The sequence below is a fragment of the Topomyia yanbarensis genome, chromosome 2 (genome assembly GCF_030247195.1).
Source record: "Topomyia yanbarensis strain Yona2022 chromosome 2, ASM3024719v1, whole genome shotgun sequence".
Taxonomy (NCBI): Eukaryota; Metazoa; Arthropoda; class Insecta; order Diptera; family Culicidae; genus Topomyia; species Topomyia yanbarensis.
The window spans coordinates 253,664,613-253,682,252 of NC_080671.1; the positions used below are offsets into that span (position 1 = coordinate 253,664,613).

At 43.1% G+C, this 17,640-nt stretch overlaps 1 protein-coding gene across 1 annotated transcript in view; it reads right to left on the minus strand.

The window, feature by feature from the left end:
• Window positions 1-17,640, minus strand: part of LOC131678444 (inaD-like protein) — a 1,280,364-nt gene that overhangs the window by 622,312 nt on the left and 640,412 nt on the right. Inside the window, exon 5 of the mRNA XM_058958609.1 lies at window positions 9,357-9,482. Coding sequence (XP_058814592.1) covers window positions 9,357-9,482 — 126 coding nt within the window. The remainder of the gene's footprint in view (window positions 1-9,356; window positions 9,483-17,640) is intronic.

The window sequence follows — 17,640 nt, forward strand, 5'->3', positions numbered from 1 at the left end:
TCCGGTGACGAATGAAGAACTACTCGCAGTGGCTAATTCCCTAGCAATGAATGAATCTCCAGGGCCAGATGGAGTTCCAAACAGCGCTCTCAAGGCAGCGATCATAGCGAACCCGAACATGTTCAGGCTGGCTATGCAGAGATGCCTAGACGAGTGCCGTTTTCCCGATAGATGGAAAAGGCAGAAATTGGTGTTGTTTCCGAAGCCCGGGAAGCCGCCAGGCGACCCATCAGCGTACAGATTGTCTGATCGACACGACTGGCAAATTGCTTGAGAGGATCATCCTCAACAGGCTAACCCCGTACGCAGAAGGTACGGACGGCCTGTCAAGCAACCAGTTTAGCTTTCGGAAGGGTAAGTCCACAGTGAACGCTATCAATTCAGTGGTAAAGACTGCCGAGATAGCGATCCAACGAAAATGGCGAGGTATTCGATACTGTGCGTTAGTGACACTTGACGTGAAGAACGCATTCAACAGGGCAAGCTGGGATGCCATCGCGCTCTCGTTACACCGGCTTAGCCTACCGGTGGGTCTGTACCGGATCCTGGAAAGCTACTTCCAGAACTGCTTACTGCTATACGAGACCGATGCCGGTCAGAAAAGGGTTCCGATTACCGCCGGAATCCCACAGGGCTCGATCCTACGCCCGGTGCTATGGAACCTCATGTATGACGGGGTTCTGAGATTGAAGTTCCCCCCTGGAGTTAAGATCGTCGGCTTTGCCGACGACGTAACCTTGGAGGTCTACGGGGAGTCAATAGAAGAACTAACCGCAGAACAAGCGATCAACACGGTGGAGGAATGGATGAGCGCGAGAGGCCTGGAGCTCGCTCATCATAAGACGGAGGTAGTTATCGTCAACAACCGCAAGTCGGCACAACATGCAGTTATCCATGTGGGAGAAGTCGCGATCACTTCACAGCGGAGTCTGAAGTCCCCCGGAGTCATTATAGACGACAAGCTGACCTTCGACAGCCATGTCGACTATACATGCAAGAGAGCGTCGACTGCTGTTGCGGCACTATCGAGGATGATGTCCAACAGCTCAAAGTTGTGCGCCAGTAGACGTAGGTTACTGGCAGGCGTTACAGTATCTATCCTCAGGTACGGCTGCCCGTCATGGTCAAGAGCACTGAGGGTAACCAGTTACCTACAGAAACTGGAGAGCACCTACCGCATGATGTGCCTCAGAGTGATATCTGCCTACCGCACGGTATCACACGATGCATCCTGCGTGATAGCGAGCATGATGCCAGTCGGGCTGGTCATTCGGGAAGATGAGGAGTGCTTCGGGCTACGTGGAAATAGCGAGCGCACCAAGGTGACCTTGGTCGCCAGATGGCAGCGTGAGTGGGATAACTCCTCGAAAGGTAGGTGGACCCACCGGCTGATACCTAGCATATCGAGCTGGGTGGGAAGACCCCATGGGGAAGTTCACTTCCACCTGACACAATTCCTGTCAGGCCATGGCTGTTTCCGTCAGTACCTCCACAGGTTCGGGCACGCGGAGGTCCCAGTCTGCCCGGACTGCCCAGGTGTAGATGAAACTGCCGAACACATACTGTTCGTATGTCATCGGTTCGACGTCGAAAGAAGAGCAATGCTTGACGTCTGTGGCTGGGACACAACCCCTGATACCCTTACTCAGCGGATGTGTCAATCGGTGGAGAAGTGGAATGCAGGCCCGGCTGCTACCACCCATATTGCCTGTAGGCTACAGGTATTCTGGCGAACCGAGCAACAGACGACGGGCACGGCAAACTAGTGATTGGTTAGTTGGAGCGAAAAAGTGCGAGCTCAAAAAAGGGAGTGAATGGTCTGTTCATGCTGAGGCAGGTTTGGCGCAGCGAATGGCAATCGCGTAAGGGGTAAACCCAGCCACCCCGAAGCAAGGCAGAAGAGCGAGTGAATATTCGTTTATGTAGACTGCCTCATGCCAAGATGGAAGGGTCGTAGCGTAGTATGTTGGGACTTAGCTATCGTGCCTCGTGGCGTGGCAGAGGCGTGAAAGGGTGAATATCCAAGTCAGTCTCACACGGTATGTTAAGGGTGAGCACAAAAGTCAGCCTCACATGGTATGGTAGAGGCTAGCACAAAAGTAAGCCTAGCAAGGAATGAAAAAGGTGAGCACACAAGTCAGCCTCGCATGGTATGTCAGAAGTGGGGCCTACGAAAAATGTCCCACATGGGATGCCAGGGGGAGTGACAGAAGTATAATAGAGTGGCACGATCGAGAGTGAACAAGGTGATAGGGTGAGCACCCAAGTCAGCCTCACATGGTATGGGTGAGGCGAGCACAAAAGTAAGCCTAGCAAGGAATGAGTAAGGTGAGCACACAAGTCAGCCTCGCAAGGAACGAAAAAGGTGAGCACAAAAGTCAGCCTTATGTGGAGTGTTTTAGAGTGAATCAAGGTGCGATAGAGAGAGCACCTAAGTAAGCCTCATACAGGATGTATGAACGCGTGAGTGAAAGTGAATGAGTACATCAAGTACAGCCATCCCTTCAGAAGTAATACCGAGAGGTAGTTCCTGGGGGGAACGATGGCGGAGCCCAATGGAGTTTAGTCGGTATTAACGGCAGCGTCACCATTCGAGCCCGACACGCCCCCAGTACACCCCGTGTGGTAGCTTGGACACCTACCAATAGCACGTATACTGGGCTAGTACGTAAATGTATTCTCCATCGTAAAAAAAAGAGGAAAATACATTTACGTACTAGCCTCTTAGGCCATAGTAGCTCCTCCAAGGAAGGTGAAGGCCTCAGTTTGGGTGCCTTTATCGGCCTTCTTTTTTCCCATAGTAGCTCCTCCAAAGAAGGTAAAGGCCTCAGTTTAGGCGCCTTTATCGGCCTTCTCTCTTCCCATATTATCGCCTCCAAGGAAGGTGAAGGGCTCAGTTTAGGCGCCTTTATCGGCCTTTTCTCTTCCCGTCATCCGCCTGATATAAGCGTCCTGTTCTTGTCTTGCGACTCGAACAGTCTGGCGGAGCACCAGCAGGTTCTATTTCAGTTCCTGGCTGATGTTCTGTTTTCCGCTTGTAAACTCGATGATATTATCGAGTTTCTTGACTACCGCCGAGCGTGTTGATAGGGCTATCCCCTACCACCACTGAAGAGACTCTGGTGCTGTTGGTTGCAGCCACAGTCGCTCCGCTGTAACTCCGCTGTAACTCCGCTAGCGAATGACGGATCTCAATAGTAGCATGTCTGTAATAACATACGTACATGGAACTATTGAGAACCAGAGCTACAGGTCCAAAGCCCTGGTAAAGGAGGATGGTTGTGATGATCCGGGCCGAGATCACCACGTAAAGCAAGGTAGGGCATAACCCCAATTCCAAGGCGTGAAGCGACCCGTGCCGAGGGATGAGTGATCGAGGGAGTGAAAAAGATGCTCGATCGTTAACGGAGCCTGTGGGGTACCTGGGCAACCCCCACAGTAAGCGTCCCTTACCACGCTAATGCGGAGCTCTGGCGTGGCGGACATTTATTTCTCGCGCGACTCGTGGGATTTGATATGGAGAGCAAAAATAAATATACAAAACAAACGGAGGTGCCAAACCCCTTCGCTAGAGGTGGTTTGGCGAGGTCTCCTCCCCGTGGGGAGAGTAGTGGAGCGCTGAGTGCTGAATCCGAAAGCACCAGTGACCCCCCAGCAGCGGTAGGCAATAGCCCTACCAATGCATCGGAGGGGCCAATAGCTGCGATGCGCAAAGTAGCGAAGCAACTCGATTCTATAATCGACTTCGTTAGCGGAAAGCAGAATATAGCCAAGGAGTTGAAGTTGAGCCTCATGGAGCTCCGGAAGGCTGTTCGTGTCGCAAGACAGGAACAGCAGGCTTATTTTAAGAGGGTGGAAGGTCGGGAGAGGCCCGACAGAGAAACCCAGACAGTGGCCTCCAATAGGGAGGAAAGAGAGAAGGTCGATAGAGGCTCACAGACAGTGGTCTTTACCTTCTACGGAGCAGCCACGTCGATCGGAGCGGCGACCGAGTTCCCCTCGAAGGAAAAAGGAAAGGGCAATCGCAAGACGGCATCGAACGCGAAGCGCCCTAGGAAGTCGCCAGGCGAGGGTGCCAAAACCGACACCACTCGGCGTGCAACCGTCAAGGTCAAACGCCGTTTGGGCGAGATAAGCGAGGGCGAGAGTGACCTCGCGGCGGAGAGCGATGGTACCAGCAACCCGGCACGACCGGGGCAGGGGGGCTCAAACCCCTGGACGCTGGTCACCAAGAAAAAGCCGGCACCGAAACCGGAGGTACCGCGGCCTGCGAAGAAGGCCATGGACAGAGGCGAAGCCTTGTGGTTAAAAACCGATAAGGACAAATACGCCGATGTCCTAAAATCGATGAAGGCAGCCGAAAGCCTCTCAGCCCTTGGGCAGGATGTGCGTAGCGTAAGACGCACTAACACGGGAGAGATGCTTCTGGTGCTGAAGCGAGGCGCACAATCAAGTGCAGTATACAAGGCCTTGGCCCAAGAGGTCCTTGGTGAGGGCGCCCAAATCAGGTCGCTAGGTGCGGAAACAACTCTCCAGTGCAAGCACTTGGACGAGTTCACGACCGCAGAAGACGTCGTCGCAGCCGTTAAGGAGCACTGCGACGTCACAATCGAGCGGGCCTCGGTGCGATTGAGAGATGGACCCTCTGGCACCCAAGTAGCCTACCTTAGGCTTCTGAAGGCGGATGCCAAAAAGGTAACCGAGAAAGGGAAGCTGAAGATCGGCTGGTCGGTATGCCCTATTAGTATACCCCAGCCGCCTTCAGTGGATAGGTGCTATCGGTGCCTTGAGTCCGGCCATAAAGCATACGAATGCAAAGGCATAGATAGGAGCAAATTATGTCGTCGCTGCGGCGAGGAGGGACATAAAGAGCGGGGGTGCACTAAGGCATACAAGTGCCTTATCTGCACCGCTAAGAAGCAAGCCCATAAACATGCTATGGGCGGACCTTCGTGTCCCTTCGGCGAGTTAAATAAGAAGAAGCCGTGAGAGTCACACAGCTAAATCTTAACCATTGTGCAGCAGCCCAACAGCTGCTGTGGCAGTCGGTCTCGGAGTCGAGGACAGATGTCGCCCTCTTATCAGACCCGTACAGCATCCCTGCCGGCAACGGCAATTGGGTGTCGGACGGGTCTGGAATGGTGGCAATCTGTACAACGGGACGGTTCCCGGTTCAAGAGGCAATACACCCCTCCGCCGAGGGTGTGGCGATTGCCAAGATCAATGGTGTGTTCTATTGCAGCTGCTACGTCCCACCAAGGTGGCCAATAGAACAGTTCCACCAGATGATCGACAGGCTCTCGTCGGACCTAGTGGGCCGGAAACCGGTAGTAATAGCGGGAGACTTTAACGCTTGGACAGTGGAGTGGGGCAGCCGCTGTACAAATAGCAGGGGTCAAGCGCTAATGGAAGCGCTTGAGAAACTCGATACTGTGCTAGCTAATAATGGCTCCGCTAGTACATTCCGTAGAAACGGAGTGGAGGCGTGGATTGATGTGACCTTTGCCAGACCGAGTCTGACTCCAGGCATGGAATGGAGGGTAGACGAAGGCTACACCCATAGCGATCATTTAGCAATCCGCTTTAAGATCAACTATGGTGTGCAGCATCCGAGGGCGGGAGATCCCTGTCAGGTAAGCGGGTGGAAGTCCAATCACTTCGACAGCGAAGCTTTCACCGCGGCCCTGGGACTGGAGGCCAACACCGACAGTCTAAGCGGAGATGCGCTGGTAGCTGTTCTATCACGCGCGTGCGACGCCACTATGCCGAGAAAAACACTGCCAAGAAACGGTAGATGCCCGGTATACTGGTGGAGTGCCGAGATTGCAGCTCTACGGTCAGCCTGCCTCAGAGCTAGACGTAGGATGCAAAGAGCTCGCACCGAGGATGCAAGAGAGAACCGCCGTGAAGTGTTTCGAGCTGCGAAATTAACCCTTAACAAGGCTATTAAAAGCAGCAAGAGAGCGTGTTTCGACAACCTGTGTGAGAGTGCCAACGCGAATCCGTGGGGTGACGCCTACCGGATTGTGATGGTCAAGACCAAAGGGGGCTCCTCACCCCCAGAACGGTCTCCGGACCGGTTGGCAACGATTATCGAAGTACTCTTCCCGTCTCGAGCCACAAGCCCCTGGCCACCTGCACTACGAGACAGTGTGGGCACGGTCGAAATGGTGGCTCCAGTGACGAATGAAGAACTACTCGCAGTGGCTAAATCCCTAGCAATGAACAAAGCTCCAGGGCCGGATGGAGTTCCAAACAACGCTCTCAAGGCAGCGATCATAGCGAACCCGAACATGTTCAGGCTAGCTATGCAGAGATGCCTCGACGAGTGCCGTTTCCCCGATAGATGGAAAAGGCAGAAACTGGTGCTGTTGCCGAAGCCCGGGAAGCCACCAGGCGACCCATCGGCGTACCAATCTGTCTGATAGACACGACTGGCAAACTGCTTGAGAGGATCATCCTCAACAGGCTCACCCCGTACGCGGAAGGTACGGACGGTCTGTCAAGCAACCAGTTTGGCTTTCGGAAGGGTAAGTCCACAGTGGACGCTCTCAACTCAGTGATAAATACTGCCGAGATAGCGATCCAACGAAAAAGGCGAGGTATTCGATACTGTGCGTTAGTGACACTTGATGTGAAGAACGCATTCAACAGCGCAAGCTGGTATGCCATCGCGCTCTCGTTACACCGGCTTAGCCTACCGGTGGGTCTGTACCGGATCCTGGAAAGTTACTTCCAAAACCGCGTACTGCTATACGAGACCGATGCCGGTCAGAAAAGGGTTCCGATTACCGCCGGAGTCCCGCAGGGCTCGATCCTAGGCCCGGTGCTATGGAACCTCATGTATGACGGGGTTCTGAGACTGAAGTTCCCTCCTGGGGTCAAGATCGTCGGCTTTGCCGACGACGTAACCTTGGAGGTCTACGGGGAGTCAATTCCTGAGGTAGAACTAACCGCAGAACACGCGATTAGCACGGTGGAGGAATGGATGAGCGCGAGAGGCCTGGAGCTCGCTCATCATAAGACGGAGGTAGTTATCGTCAACAACCGCAAGTCGGCACAACATGCAGTTATCCATGTGGGAGAAGTCGCGATCACTTCACAGCGAAGTCTGAAGTCTCTCGGAGTCATTATAGACGACAAGCTGACCTTCGGCAGCCATGTCGACTATACGTGCAAGAGAGCGTCGACTGCTGTTGCGGCACTATCGAGAATGATGTCCAACAGCTCAAATGTGTGCGCCAGTAGACGTAGGTTATTGGCAGGCGTTGCCGTATCTATCCTCAGGTACGGCGGCCCGTCATGGTCAAGAGCACTGAGGGTAACCAGTTACCTACAGAAACTGGAGAGCACCTACCGCGTGATGTGCCTCAGAGTGATATCTGCCTACCGCACGGTATCACACGATGCATCCTGCGTGATAGCGAGCATGATGCCAGTCGGGCTGGTCATTCGGGAAGATGAGGAGTGCTTTGAGCTACGTGGAAATAGGGGAGCCCGCGAGCGCACCAGGGCGACCTCGGTCGCCAGATGGCAGCGTGAGTGGGATAACTCCTCGAAAGGTAGGTGGACCCACCGGCTGATACCTAGCATATCGAGCTGGGTGGGAAGACCACATGGGGAAGTTCACTTCCACCTGACACAATTCCTGTCAGGCCATGGCTGTTTCCGTCAGTACCTCCACAGGTTCGGGCACGCGGAGGTCCCAGTCTGCCCGGACTGCCCAGGTGTAGATGAAACTGCCGAACACATACTGTTCGTATGTCATCGGTTCGACGTCGAAAGAAGAGCAATGCTTGACGTCTGTGGCTGGGACACAACCCCGGATACCCTTATTCAGCGGATGTATCAAACGGTGGAGAAGTGGAACGCAGGTCGGCTGCTACCATCCAGATTGCCAGTAGGCTACAGGTAATCTGGCGAACCGAGCAACAGACGGCGGGCACGGCTAACTAGTGATTGGTTAGTTGGAGCAAAAAAGGCCAAGCGCAAAAAAGAGAGTGAATGGTCTGTTCATGCCGAGGCAGGTTTGGCGCAGCGAATGGCAACCGCGTAAGGGGTAAACCCAGCCGCCCCGAAGCAAGACAGAAGAGTGAGTGTATAGGCGTATAAGTGGACTGCCTCATGCCAAGACGGGAGGGTCGTAGCGTAGTATGTTGGAACTAAGCTATCGATGCTTCATGGCGTGGCAGAGGAGTGAAAGGGTGAGGATCCAAGTCAGTCTCACACTGCATGTTAAGGGTGAGCATAAAAGTCAGCCTCACAGATTGGTAGAGGCTAGCACAAAAGTCAGCCTAGCAAGGAGTGAAAAAGGTGAGCACACAAGTCAGCCTCACATGGTATGTCAGAAGTGGGGCCTAAGAAAAATGTCCCACATGGGATGCCAGGGGGAGTGACAAAGGTACAATAGAGTGGCACGATTGAGAGTGAATCAGGTGATAGGGTGAGCACCCAAGTCAGCCTCACATGGTATGGGTAGGGCGAGCACAAAAGTAAGCCTAGCAAGGAATGAGTAAGGTGAGCACACAAGTCAGCCTCGCATGGAACGTAAACGGTGAGCACAAAAGTCAGCCTCATGTGGGAGTGTTTGAGAGTGAATCAAAGTGCGATTGAGAGAGCACCCAAGTAAGCCTCATACAGGATGTATGAACGCGTGAGTGAGAGTGAATGAGTACATTTAGTACAGCCATCCCCCCAGAAGTAATACCGAGAGGTAGTTCCTGGGAGGAATGATGGCGGAGCCCAATGGAGTTTAGTCGGTATTAATGGCTGGTCACCATTCGAGTCCGACACGCCCCCAGTGCACCCAGTGTGGTAGATTGGACCCTACCGTTAGCACGTGTACTGGGCTAGGACATAAAGGTCTTCTCCATTGTAAAAAAAAAACAGTCCCTCCGCTGTCCTCCTCTGGGAGGAGACCTCGCCAAACCCCCTTTGGCAAAGGGGTTTAAAACCTCCATCGCCAAACTCATGTTTACAGTGTTTTTAGTGCCTTCCGTTTTGTTCCGTGTTGTTCCCACGAATAGCTATAGAAGGAAAGTCAACCCTGTCAGAGCCCCGCTTGACAGAATTAGGGCAAAAATACTATGGGGTGCGCACTGGTGCCCCACAGGCTCCGTGCGCGGCTGGGTATTTGTCAACACTTTGGATCCCAGTCCTTGTATTACGTAGAGTTGGGATTCGAAGTAAACGTAAAAACGTTTCCCCGGGATTCTCGAATTCCGGGAAGTATTAAAAGTAATCCCCAGGATTCGGGTATCCTGGGAAAAGCAAAAATCCCGGGAAACAAATTTGCGGGTTGGAAGCTCTAATGGATTCATGCCTTTTGAATTATGTTCCGATTCCTTATTACTTACCTTTTTCGTGAGGCTCTGAACCAATAAAATCATTTTTCTGCCTGAATTTTTTATTATTTTCATTGCATACTCATGTGTCGAATGTCTGATATCAGTTCCGTCAACCTTCAATATACGATCACCAATCTGAAAAAGTTAACGCCATCAATAAAGCATACTGTTAGTGTTGAACAATCAAGCTAAAATTATTGCATAATGATTGAACATATACAAAAAATAGAGGGTTGTGTACAAGACACGACCACCAATATTGAAATGCGACATGGCTAACGAACACCATTTGCACCATCATCGCATCAATGTAGCATTATTTTACAGGGCACACACGCATTACGTTGTTACCTTCAAATTTAAGACAAGCTAATAAAAGGGATTTTTGCATCATGTTTTTTGTTTATATTATGATTCACAGAATTGAAAAGCGCAAACTTAATACAAATTTATAAAATAAATTTTCTAATTGAATTATATTTCCATTATGTATTCGTCCTAATAAACACGGTTTGCTGATAAGTTTGTTGTGTAATACGGGACGAGAATCTTTTGAAACGATTCGAACCTTTCCGGCGATTTGCTTCTGCTACACACACACACTCGAACATTCCCCTTTCGCAGCTGATGTCAAATTTTGGTGCAGATGGAAGATCATCCTTTTGTACGACAAGTAAAAATATTTTCATCTTTCTTTTTGGTGACTTTCGCTTAGTTGCAGGGTTGCCAGATTCATTCATTATGCAAACGCTTTCTAGTTTGTACATTATTAATTTTAAGAATATTTGATTATATTATGATTTACTCGTAAATGTACAAAATTAACAAGCACAAACTTAATACAAGTTCATAAAAGCAATTTTCTTCATCAATTCTTTTTCCATTATGTATTCGTCCTAATAAGGACGGTTTACTAATGACTGTCTTGCGATACAGTACGAGAATCCTATGAAACGATTTGAGCCTTGCTTGCACGACTAAACGCACTGCATAAACCAGAAATTCGCCATCTCGCTTTTGTTCCGCCATTATCGCTTGTAACCGCGAGCAAAATCCTTCAAGTACACACAAACGCTCTCCTCCCGTGGCTCGTATCATATGAAATATATAACAAATATCCTACCAGCAGCAGTAGCAATAACCTACCCCGTTCTATCAGCAGAGTAGGTATGGCAATGAAGGAATTCTCTCAGAAACATACCTTTTATATCAGGCGATGAAATGAGTAAGACGTTTATGAGTGTCGAGATGAGTTCTGCGTTAGGGAAAGTGCAGCGCAAATTTGTGAAAATTGTAGATGTTTTCCCCATTTTTTGCGGATTTATGGAATTGAAATCATTAAAATCCATCAACAATTAACAAAACGTAAGTGAAAACTTTGTTTGTTTTCTTTCATTTTCCCAATGGAATTACAATTATACGGATTTTTCAATAGTCTGCAGTTGAAATGCCATTTTAAAGTTGCAATCAATTTTTAAGTTGGACTTCTTTGAATCGATTGGTATATAAATGACGCAATTATATATCAACAATTAACAGCGCTAGTCGTTTAAAATTATGCCACATTTTCGTGACGTGGACCGAATTTTAGATTTTAGTTTTACACCTAGCTCCATATAGTCGAGTAAAGCATTTTCAATGCTAAAAAATTTAGAGTAATTTATACCATTTAGAATTTTAGAGTCATTTTATCATCTTTCAGATTAACACTTTTTAAATACATCTATTTTTACTTCGGAACATGACTTTGTGGGAGGTTTATTGCACTTTGACCATTTTCTCGTTGTTCTGTCCTATTTGGCACTAGGGTTCGTCGCGGTGCGGATGTGGGCGGTAAATGGATTGTCCGCACCGCAACCGCAAAAAAATAATAAAACCGCACCGCTTACCGCAACCGCACTTTATTTACCGAACCGCACCGCGCGGTAATGCGGTAAATTTTTTATATTTTTAAAAATAGTGTTGAAAAATTGTTCATTTGTGTAACCATATACAATAAAATGTTATTCTTATTCACACGAAATTTAACTTTTCCTCAGAATGTAATGGTTATGAAAAAAAATCAACTTTTGCATTTTCTATTAATAAAATTCCGTTCATTTTAAGGCCAACATTATACATTCAAAAACGTTCTACTGCAGTAATAGGAAAACTTTTATTCAACCCTTCAGTTAATTGAAAAAAATGGATTAAAAATGTAATAAGAAATGAAGTTGGATATTTTTTTCTTTAAATTTTCATATTTTCAATGTTTTTGACATATGAAAATGAAATGGATGATTTTCGCATTTACGTAGTAAAAAGCACCTTTCATTCTTAAAGAAATTTATCCAAAAAAATTAAAAGTCGATATACCAGTGCTTCTATATAGTTGCGCATATATTCTAATACAGTGAAATAAAAACATATTGTATTTCATCAATAAGAACGACGCCACATTTGACAAAAAAATTGCTCTATACATTACATATAATCAGGAGCCCGGTCTCAACCGGTACAGAATTATTGAACACTAGCTGACCCGGCAGACGTTGTCCTGCTTATAAGTTTTCACTGGAAAATACAACGAAAGCAAAAATAGTGGATAAAATTTCTATTAATTTCAATTCCAATTGTAAAACATATTACGAAAAGTCCTATAACATACGTTATGATCAACAATGCTTTTATTTCTGCGTTATGATCAACAATGCTTTTATTTTTCTATAAACAGCAACAATGCTGATGCTTTACCAATATCTGAATAGGACCATGGAAGAATCGACGGTACGTCAAATTTTCAATGACTTATTTTCATTTTCAAAGTTGAATCGGAATTTGAATCCATTTGAATCATAAGAAGTCGTCGAAAGAAAGCATCGCTGCATTCACACTCCCCCTCTGTGACTAGTGCCTTCATACACGTTGTTCATCAACTCTTTCGCCGCTTTTACTTTTTAAATGCATGAAAGCATGAAAGGTATGTCATAAAATATAACTTTTGGTATGTCATAAAATATAACTTTTTAACAAAAAAGTACCATCACGTAAAAACTGTAAACCCAATAACAATCAAATGAGCTTTTATTACATAATTCCATATAATACCAAACTATGCGAACAATCCTAAACTCTAAACTAAAAATATCCCAATTGCACAAATAGGTGAATCAAGAAATTGTTAATATTTTTTGTTCCTGCTAAAAACCTTTCACAGAAAATAACGTAAAAATTCGTCATGTTGTTCTTGAGTTATGCGATGACACACGGAAACAATTGCATTTTTATATATAGTGATATCCAGTAAAAGGTGCAAATATGAGAAAAGCACTATTACACTAATAGGTGGATTAGGAAAATTTCAATATTTAATTTTTATGTCAAAGAACCTTCCATAGAAAATAACCAACAAAATAACGTAAAAATTAAAGAAATCCGTCATGTCATCTTTATATATAAAGATATCCAGCAAAAGGTGCATATATGAGAAAAGCACAATTACACTAATAGGTGGATTAGGAAAATTTCAAATTATAATTTTTACAACAAAGAACTTTCCACAGAAAATAACCAACAAAATAACGTAAAAATCGAAGAAATCCGTCATGTCCTTCTTGAGTTATGCGCAGACACACGGAAACCCTTTCATTTTTATATATAAAAACCTGTTTTAATCCACCTAGCGGTGCAATTGTGCCTTTCTCAATCATGAACACGAGAATGTTTGTGTTGTTTATATTCATTAAAAACTTTCAAATGCAAATATTACATTTTATTATTATACACGACATGACAAATATACAAGAAAAGAAATCTTTATTCGAGTTCTAAAATTTTGTAAAAGAAAGAAAGAGCCACGGTAATATTGAACTGAAAAAAGGTGCGAAATCGGCAAAGTCCAAAAAAATCGATTTCTACAAAAAAAAAATTTCGTGATGACATAAAATCTCGACGTTTCATACATTTTAAAACTTTGTTTGTTTTCTTTCATTTTCCCAATGGAATTACAATTATACGGATTTTTCAATAGTCTGCAGTTGAAATGCCATTTTAAAGTTGCAATCAATTTTTAAGTTGGACTTCTTTGAATCGATTGGTATATAAATGACGCAATTATATATCAACAATTAACAGCGCTAGTCGTTTAAAATTATGCCACATTTTCGTGACGTGGACCGAATTTTAGATTTTAGTTTTACACCTAGCTCCATATAGTCGAGTAAAGCATTTTCAATGCTAAAAAATTTAGAGTAATTTATACCATTTAGAATTTTAGAGTCATTTTATCATCTTTCAGATTAACACTTTTTAAATACATCTATTTTTACTTCGGAACATGACTTTGTGGGAGGTTTATTGCACTTTGACCATTTTCTCGTTGTTCTGTCCTATTTGGCACTAGGGTTCGTCGCGGTGCGGATGTGGGCGGTAAATGGATTGTCCGCACCGCAACCGCAAAAAAATAATAAAACCGCACCGCTTACCGCAACCGCACTTTATTTACCGAACCGCACCGCGCGGTAATGCGGTAAATTTTTTATATTTTTAAAAATAGTGTTGAAAAATTGTTCATTTGTGTAACCATATACAATAAAATGTTATTCTTATTCACACGAAATTTAACTTTTCCTCAGAATGTAATGGTTATGAAAAAAAATCAACTTTTGCATTTTCTATTAATAAAATTCCGTTCATTTTAAGGCCAACATTATACATTCAAAAACGTTCTACTGCAGTAATAGGAAAACTTTTATTCAACCCTTCAGTTAATTGAAAAAAATGGATTAAAAATGTAATAAGAAATGAAGTTGGATATTTTTTTCTTTAAATTTTCATATTTTCAATGTTTTTGACATATGAAAATGAAATGGATGATTTTCGCATTTACGTAGTAAAAAGCACCTTTCATTCTTAAAGAAATTTATCCAAAAAAATTAAAAGTCGATATACCAGTGCTTCTATATAGTTGCGCATATATTCTAATACAGTGAAATAAAAACATATTGTATTTCATCAATAAGAACGACGCCACATTTGACAAAAAAATTGCTCTATACATTACATATAATCAGGAGCCCGGTCTCAACCGGTACAGAATTATTGAACACTAGCTGACCCGGCAGACGTTGTCCTGCTTATAAGTTTTCACTGGAAAATACAACGAAAGCAAAAATAGTGGATAAAATTTCTATTAATTTCAATTCCAATTGTAAAACATATTACGAAAAGTCCTATAACATACGTTATGATCAACAATGCTTTTATTTCTGCGTTATGATCAACAATGCTTTTATTTTTCTATAAACAGCAACAATGCTGATGCTTTACCAATATCTGAATAGGACCATGGAAGAATCGACGGTACGTCAAATTTTCAATGACTTATTTTCATTTTCAAAGTTGAATCGGAATTTGAATCCATTTGAATCATAAGAAGTCGTCGAAAGAAAGCATCGCTGCATTCACACTCCCCCTCTGTGACTAGTGCCTTCATACACGTTGTTCATCAACTCTTTCGCCGCTTTTACTTTTTAAATGCATGAAAGCATGAAAGGTATGTCATAAAATATAACTTTTGGTATGTCATAAAATATAACTTTTTAACAAAAAAGTACCATCACGTAAAAACTGTAAACCCAATAACAATCAAATGAGCTTTTATTACATAATTCCATATAATACCAAACTATGCGAACAATCTTAAACTCTAAACTAAAAATATCCCAATTGCACAAATAGGTGAATCAAGAAATTGTTAATATTTTTTGTTCCTGCTAAAAACCTTTCACAGAAAATAACGTAAAAATTCGTCATGTTGTTCTTGAGTTATGCGATGACACACGGAAACAATTGCATTTTTATATATAGTGATATCCAGTAAAAGGTGCAAATATGAGAAAAGCACTATTACACTAATAGGTGGATTAGGAAAATTTCAATATTTAATTTTTATGTCAAAGAACCTTCCATAGAAAATAACCAACAAAATAACGTAAAAATTAAAGAAATCCGTCATGTCATCTTTATATATAAAGATATCCAGCAAAAGGTGCATATATGAGAAAAGCACAATTACACTAATAGGTGGATTAGGAAAATTTCAAATTATAATTTTTACAACAAAGAACTTTCCACAGAAAATAACCAACAAAATAACGTAAAAATCGAAGAAATCCGTCATGTCCTTCTTGAGTTATGCGCAGACACACGGAAACCCTTTCATTTTTATATATAAAAACCTGTTTTAATCCACCTAGCGGTGCAATTGTGCCTTTCTCAATCATGAACACGAGAATGTTTGTGTTGTTTATATTCATTAAAAACTTTCAAATGCAAATATTACATTTTATTATTATACACGACATGACAAATATACAAGAAAAGAAATCTTTATTCGAGTTCTAAAATTTTGTAAAAGAAAGAAAGAGCCACGGTAATATTGAACTGAAAAAAGGTGCGAAATCGGCAAAGTCCAAAAAAATCGATTTCTACAAAAAAAAAATTTCGTGATGACATAAAATCTCGACGTTTCATACATTTTAAAACTTTGTTTGTTTTCTTTCATTTTCCCAATGGAATTACAATTATACGGATTTTTCAATAGTCTGCAGTTGAAATGCCATTTTAAAGTTGCAATCAATTTTTAAGTTGGACTTCTTTGAATCGATTGGTATATAAATGACGCAATTATATATCAACAATTAACAGCGCTAGTCGTTTAAAATTATGCCACATTTTCGTGACGTGGACCGAATTTTAGATTTTAGTTTTACACCTAGCTCCATATAGTCGAGTAAAGCATTTTCAATGCTAAAAAATTTAGAGTAATTTATACCATTTAGAATTTTAGAGTCATTTTATCATCTTTCAGATTAACACTTTTTAAATACATCTATTTTTACTTCGGAACATGACTTTGTGGGAGGTTTATTGCACTTTGACCATTTTCTCGTTGTTCTGTCCTATTTGGCACTAGGGTTCGTCGCGGTGCGGATGTGGGCGGTAAATGGATTGTCCGCACCGCAACCGCAAAAAAATAATAAAACCGCACCGCTTACCGCAACCGCACTTTATTTACCGAACCGCACCGCGCGGTAATGCGGTAAATTTTTTATATTTTTAAAAATAGTGTTGAAAAATTGTTCATTTGTGTAACCATATACAATAAAATGTTATTCTTATTCACACGAAATTTAACTTTTCCTCAGAATGTAATGGTTATGAAAAAAAATCAACTTTTGCATTTTCTATTAATAAAATTCCGTTCATTTTAAGGCCAACATTATACATTCAAAAACGTTCTACTGCAGTAATAGGAAAACTTTTATTCAACCCTTCAGTTAATTGAAAAAAATGGATTAAAAATGTAATAAGAAATGAAGTTGGATATTTTTTTCTTTAAATTTTCATATTTTCAATGTTTTTGACATATGAAAATGAAATGGATGATTTTCGCATTTACGTAGTAAAAAGCACCTTTCATTCTTAAAGAAATTTATCCAAAAAAATTAAAAGTCGATATACCAGTGCTTCTATATAGTTGCGCATATATTCTAATACAGTGAAATAAAAACATATTGTATTTCATCAATAAGAACGACGCCACATTTGACAAAAAAATTGCTCTATACATTACATATAATCAGGAGCCCGGTCTCAACCGGTACAGAATTATTGAACACTAGCTGACCCGGCAGACGTTGTCCTGCTTATAAGTTTTCACTGGAAAATACAACGAAAGCAAAAATAGTGGATAAAATTTCTATTAATTTCAATTCCAATTGTAAAACATATTACGAAAAGTCCTATAACATACGTTATGATCAACAATGCTTTTATTTCTGCGTTATGATCAACAATGCTTTTATTTTTCTATAAACAGCAACAATGCTGATGCTTTACCAATATCTGAATAGGACCATGGAAGAATCGACGGTACGTCAAATTTTCAATGACTTATTTTCATTTTCAAAGTTGAATCGGAATTTGAATCCATTTGAATCATAAGAAGTCGTCGAAAGAAAGCATCGCTGCATTCACACTCCCCCTCTGTGACTAGTGCCTTCATACACGTTGTTCATCAACTCTTTCGCCGCTTTTACTTTTTAAATGCATGAAAGCATGAAAGGTATGTCATAAAATATAACTTTTGGTATGTCATAAAATATAACTTTTTAACAAAAAAGTACCATCACGTAAAAACTGTAAACCCAATAACAATCAAATGAGCTTTTATTACATAATTCCATATAATACCAAACTATGCGAACAATCCTAAACTCTAAACTAAAAATATCCCAATTGCACAAATAGG